General features: G+C 29.8%; 1 protein-coding gene across 1 annotated transcript; it reads left to right on the plus strand.

Annotated features, from left to right (window-relative positions):
* The first annotated feature begins 213 nt into the window (after positions 1 to 213).
* LOC732903 (RAN binding protein) lies at positions 214 to 2,768 on the plus strand. Its single transcript, NM_001046904.2, is given in 4 exon segments — positions 214 to 324; positions 410 to 601; positions 869 to 1,103; positions 1,942 to 2,768. Coding segments are annotated over 4 exon segments (693 nt in total). The 5' UTR covers positions 214 to 312; the 3' UTR covers positions 2,196 to 2,768.
* The last annotated feature ends 4,444 nt before the right edge of the window (positions 2,769 to 7,212 follow it).

A 7,212-nucleotide genomic window follows, 5' to 3' on the forward strand; every position in this document is an offset into this window, starting at 1 on the left:
ATCTCATATCATTTAATTTCATTTAATTCCAGTTGATTAATGTCTTAAATTAATCATCTTCATTTCATTGCCCTCCATTAAATAATTTTTAATAAAAATAAAAAAATATAAAATAAGACATGACCTAAAAGTTTTAGTTACCAGGTCATAAAATTCCTTAAAAAAAATTATTGTCATAGATATTACACTTAATTTGTGTTTAGTAATCTATGACCTCAACTGAACTTCGCCGACTTTGTTTTGTTTAAATTTTAATTTATTCGCGATAATTTATAATAAAACTCAAGTGCTACATACCTGCAAATTTACAGAATGTCGTCTCCAGTAGGTGTTTGAATCATATGAATAAATTGTGAGGTCCAAACTATATTATTTTTATAGATATGTTTTATTTGTTTGTCTTTTTAAGTGTGAAGAAAGCGTGCGTCGAAACAGTGAGAGCGAAAGTGGAGATCCAGAAGCTACGGAACATGATCCACACTTCGAACCCATCGTATCTTTGCCCCTGGTAGATATTCAGACTCACGAAGAAGATGAAGAGGAGCTGGCAAAGATACGAGCTCGTCTTTATCGCTACGACACCGGCGATCATGAGTGGAAAGTTAGTATCCATTTTAATAATTGAGTTTTAGAATTAGTTCATTTATCAAATTTGAAATTTGTTATTAAATTTGGTGAATTATTTAAAAAAGTTCTAATCACACTAAGACTAAAATTCTTTGATAGGTACAATATAGACAAAGCTAACCTATATATGAAGAAGAAAAAACATGTTTTTCCAAACAAGTTTAAATTTTATGAAATATTAGCTTCATAATTATGAAGTAATTGTAATTACGATTACTATTCAACTATATTTTTATTACAGGAAAGAGGTACAGGTGACGTTAAACTTCTTCGTCACAAACTGAACAACACTGTGCGGGTTGTAATGAGGAGAGATAAGACTCTGAAAGTATGCGCTAATCATTTCATTACCCCAGATATTAGAATGAATGTACATTGTGGATCCGATAGAGCATTCAACTGGTCTGTATTTGCTGATTATGCTGATGAGACATGCAAACAAGAATTGCTGGCTATTAAGTTTGGAAACCCTCAGAGTAAGTAATTATTAGAAATTCATGAAGAGCTTAGTGATATCAAAAGAATCTGAAAATTGCAAATATGCTTATCCCTAAAATATGTACCTATATGGTTACGTACCTGCATATATGAATAGTCCAGAACATTTTTTAGTCTCAATAATTTAGTAATAATATTTGGAACTCCATATTATAAAATAGCATGTTAATTTAGGGAAATATGTACATACACAAAGTGGTTTATGTTAATTATAAAAGCAAGATAAATAAACCTCATATTTTTTTCAACGAGTATGCGTTTTTGTATTGGTACTGATAAGCTATGAATTTTATAGCTTTTATGGAGTCTTTTTGTGATTTGTCTCAAAAAATATCAAGAAAACATCATTAAAAAAGCAACATTAAGTATATATTTGGAATAAAAAATATACTTATGTGATTGTTTACACCTTTATGTAACAGATATAGAGTAAAGAGCAACATCCAAATTGCTATAATATAAACCATAATATTCTTAGGTATATTTATTAATATGATCTACTTAAATAAATTACTGATTTGAGCACACATTGGAAATTTATTTTGTTTTACACATTTACATAGCTTTACATAGGGGTGTAATTAATTTTAATTTTTTTATTAATAACTGTTTATTAATACTGTTGTCATACATAATACTAGAATGGGAGTTAGAATAACTGTAATCAACTTAGCAACATATTTTGTATATTATCAAAGCATCTACGCATGTAAGAGTGGCTTTTATTCAGCTTGGAACCTCTCCTTTCCATTTATACACATGTATTATTATTAAAAGTTAAATGTCACTAATAATGTTAATCATTAATTACTTCAGATGCCGAACTATGGAAGGCAAAGTTTGCAGAAGCTCAGGAAATAGTGAGGACAAAATGTAGTCTTTATTGTCAGGATCAGTCATCTGATGATGAAAGCAGTATAACTAGAAGTGAGGATACTGACACACCTGAACCAAAGAGTACTGAAAAGTCTTCAATAAATGAAAAATCGGACAAAGATGATGAGACAGACTCCGATGGTGTAGTACTAAAGCTTAAGGAATTGAAAGTTGAAAACAAAAAATCAGATTAGGTTAACTAACTTTAACAATTTTAACTATGTTTGTAATGACATAATAAGAGGCCAATAAGTCTTTTCTCTATGTAAATAAAAAAGTTTAAAATTTGAGGCACTAAAATGGATTTTAACAAAATTTATTCCTTTTACTGTTCTTAGGATGAAATAATTTTTAAATTCTACATTACAATTTCAATAATTGCATTTACATGTTGAGTTGAGAAAATCAATGCTCATAAACATACAACAACTTTTGTGCTTTGAAAGAAATGTTTTTCTGAACATCTTGTAGAATAAATTAATACTATAATTGAGGGGTGTAAAATCTAAAACGCTATTGTCTAAAAAATAAAAGATCCGGCTACTTTACATCTAATGGTTGGCAGCAAACATAACAGTCAACAAAAATCATAACATATTTTTAATAATATAATTTAGCAATTTTAAACCCTAAATTCTAAATTGGGCTCTGCAATATCACATTATTTTCTTCCTTATTTTGGTTAGATCCTATGGTTTCGTTTTGTGACGGTACAAAAACTTCATGTGAAGTGAAACAGATGAATTTTGTTAAAACTAATAATATAGCAAAAGTATGAATTGACTAACTGTACAAACTGCCAATGCCAACTTTCAACCTTTGCTCTAGCACAGTTTCAACGTTTCAGAACTCTTTTAATTTTTTCTGCCATATTCTAGATTACTTAATCATAATTTCTTCCATTTTTACCCTTAATTTAAAATCAAAATCTGTTAGTAAATACTAAAAATATTAAACACTAGTTTCTATGTAAATCACATCTAGAGCCTCTTGATCCTTTTGATTTTGGTTGACTAGAATTGACTTTGAGGTATTTGCTTCTAACATGTTAAAGACATTAGCGTTTTTGCTTCTCAATTTCAATTTTGGATTCTTTTTAGTTTATGAGACAATGGGAACATTGCATTGGAATGAATTAAAATATTATAATAGTTTTAATCTACGCTGCTAGATTGCATTCATAGTTTGAATAAGATCAAAAATAGACAGTCGTGTTCTTGCTTTCGTACTCTTTTTTATGGTATTTAATATATAAAATCAAACACAATACATTGAAAAATAATATTAACTTTGGTAGAAATTAATGTCTATTCAGTTATTTGTTTTTAAAATTGAATCTCATTCATAATTTTTATTACAGTAATAAACTATTATCTCGAATCAACCATCACTGGCAGCTAGAAACCGAATATTACTTATTAAATATGGCTTCTTACAATGTATTGTACAGATTTTTCTTAACATTTCGATGGTCGTTGTTATGATTAAAAATTTATACACATATATTTAGTACTAAAGAAGCATGTTGCTTTATAAAATATTTTTCATTTGCTCATTTCTATGTAGATTTAATAGATATTACTGTTTTGCACTTGGTATGAATTTTTACTGCTGTAAATAATGTTTTAGTGTGAAGAAATTTTCCTAATAAAATGTCAGAATTTGAAACATCTGTATTCGAAAGTTGAGTCCTGTAATAAAAATAAATGCAGAGAAATAATACATGATTGTGAAATTTATCAAACATCTTTCAGTAGATTGGGGCCAATTGAAGGGAATAGAGACTAGAGTTAGAATAGGGACAAATCTGGGATGTCACAATACTTTTGTTGAGTTGTTAGATTCAACTTTGTTGAATTGAAAATGACTTTTATTTAGTGTTGAATATTAAATAGTTTAATGTAGTCATCAAAGTTTTGCAATTCATTAAAGATATTAAAAAGTTAATTACCTAAAGTTAGGTACCTACCTAACAACTAAATAGTGCCAGCCCTGTCGAAAAACTATTGTTCCCATACGTAGCCTGAGTCACCCCCAAAGCCAAGGCGAATCGGGTCAAGCTAGTTTTTTCAGTTTTTGTGTATATTTTGCAATGAATTATGTATATTAACGTATCGTATATAAAAATTTAAGCTTCCGGAACCATTTAAATCTCAATTTTATTGGTAAGAAAAGAAAGAAAAATCATTGAAAATTTATGTTGGATTTGAAAGGGTCCCGATTCCCCCCAATCTACGGTAATTTAAGTGTCGTGAATTTTAATGAAATATGAAGATATTCGTTTATTGGTATTGGCATTATCTGAACTGGATTAACAACTCGCGTGCCTAGAGGCCGTTGCAACGATACATCTGTAGCCCGTTCTTGTAACGATTCAAAAAAAGGGAAATATTTCACTGGGAAAATAAGTTCCGCGTTTCCGATGAAAAATTAGAATAGGAAAGGCAATAAGTTTATTTTGGTGGATTAAAATAAAGGTTTAAATTCACATAACCCAACCCAAAGACATTTTTGTAAATTTTGTCCTATAACTGTCAACCTTGATCAGAGTTTAAAACTTAAAATGTTTATATTAGTGAATACTACTTAATTAACCTTTGAAACGACTCATCGCTTCGGATGTTGATACGACAAAACCTCTGAAGCAACAACATCTGCTCTGTGAAGTTTCAACTCGATCAGTGAAAATATTTCGTAGTGTATCGATCTCAGATTTCTCAGCATATAATTGGATAATCAACTTGTGTAGTACTTACTACTCTACTATTCGAGAATAAAATTTACATATTGCTTAGAACTTCACAATCATAGAGTAAGATTATATATTTCACAATACAGGAACTCCCGCAGTCCGAACGAAACTTGCTAATTCACACTTTGGCATTTTATTAGCGTGTATGTTTTCTGGAGAACATTCCTTTTATAAAACTCGAGAGTGGGCATATAAATAAGCCGCAACTACTAGTTACTTTTAAGTTGGGTCCAAGCTCTAAATAAATGTTTTTCGTGAAAATTGTTTTATTTATTTACTACCAAATTCACAATGAGAAAGTACTTTGTTTGACTGGAAAAGTAATACAAAATGTTCTCATTTGTTGATGATAGTCCGATGTCAGTAAAGCGTTCACTAGTGACGTGTATACTACGTCTCAACCCAGTTTAAATGATTGGAAATACGGTACATCGATGCAGCATAAATTTAGTGCATTAAATCATATTGTTATCTATGATAAATTTTGGGATAGACTTTATAGGTATACAATTGAGACTCCCAATCTCATATTTCCAAGTGGCGGCGTTCTCATTGTGATGTAATAGGTACAACTCGACCAAGCGTAAGTTTGCACCTCGCATCGATTACGTCACACTGCCGCTTAGGTATGGTCTGAAAAAAGGATTCGCTATGACTTTAAAAATGCAAACAAATGTTTGTTAGATTTTACTTTGCATTTATTAGTTTTTAACAATATAATATACATAGGTACATTAGAATATAGCGATATCGGGTTTTTGTATTAAGACCACCCGGGCGTTCTTTCACTTTTTAAATTGGTATCCCAATTGCTCAGTAATAATTTTCCTTTATGTTTCTTTTATAAGGATTATGTTTCTTCCTTCACTGTGTTCCTTTCCTTTCATTTTGTTGCACACAACAATCCTCTCGAAGTAAAAAAAAATGAACGTTAAGCGTTCAGTAGCAACAGTTCAACAAAAACTTAACAAAAATAGTCCAATAATATAACTAAACTTCAACAAAAACCTAACAAGAACAGTTAATTCGTATGACGAAAACTCTTAAGATGCGTGTCGGCGACAAAAATGCTAACCGTACTGACCATAGATTATACACTTAATATTGGTACTGACCATAGGTACCATGACATGGGGTAAATTGGGATCCAGGGGTAAATTGGGACAAACCTGCGGAAGATTCTCAAAGTACCTGTAGCACGGAATCTACCTAATTTTGTTTATGTTAATATTTATCAATGTATAGAAGAAAAACCAAGTTAACTATAGAAGTACTAAATATGAGTTAAGTTGCTCCCAAAAATTCGTCAAATTAAATTGAAAATAGTGGTTGAAAAGTGCGTTTTAAAACAGCTTAAAGAACTTTTAAAAAAAGTAATATTATCGTTGTTTTTTCAATAAGATCACAGTTTATATAAGTTTTTAATACACCTGGAAATACCACAACAAACAGTAAGTTGCAATATTCTTATTTTAAATACAATATTTCGACAAAATAAAAAATGTATATTTTTTCCTTTCTTTTTGGGGAAAATTGGGACGTATGTGGGGTAATTTGGAACGAGACTGGAAAAATTAGGGACGACAAAACACAAAATTGGAACGCCAAAAGACAAAATAGGGATGGCTTGTTAGGGTTGTCACTGATATCTTATAATAGATTTTTTAGCCTATACAATCACTCAATTGCGTGATGTAAAGAAGATTAATGTGTTTATCAGTTAGTTTATGTAAGTACTATAGGTAAAAGAAAATTATATATATAATTACATTTTTTCGCGACATTTACCTTGTAATATCTGCCCGGTCGTATGTCCTTTATAGCAATAAAATAAAATTAAAAATTAAAAAGAACTCAAACGAATCAAAACTTTTGTTTTTTCAGAATCTATTCAGGCGTCGAATCATGATTTTTTTAACATTCACAACGCACAGACAAATAAAAACAGGCCTCAGATTTTAAATGTAATATTAATTAAAAATCCGAGATATCTAGGTTCCAATTATGAGTGAGTGAATTAATTGAGTTTAGTTATTTAGCTTAGAAAGAATTTCTTTTATTTTTGTTATTATAGGCAGTAATCAGATAAATCTGCTTTTTTATCTTATTCACCTGATATCTTACTCTTGCTCAAAGATTATTTTGAAAATGTTGCTTAAATAAAATTGTATTATTGCATTTCCAGTCCTTTTGTTTTCTATTTTTTTTTTCTATTTTATGATTTTGTTTCAGAGTTGTGATTTTTAAGGAAATTAAATAATAATTTTCTAAAATATAACATACACATACTTTTTTTGATCATTGTATTGTTAATTATCATTCACGTCACATCGCTTCGGAATAGAAACCAGCTTAATTTACACTATGTTGTGTATTGTGCTTAAATTATGGATTGTATTCATCATTTCGGTTCATATAAATAATTGTATGGCACCTACCTGCCTACCTATATATCGCAG

Source organism: Bombyx mori, chromosome 16 (genome assembly GCF_030269925.1).
Source record: "Bombyx mori chromosome 16, ASM3026992v2".
NCBI lineage: Eukaryota > Metazoa > Arthropoda > Insecta > Lepidoptera > Bombycidae > Bombyx > Bombyx mori.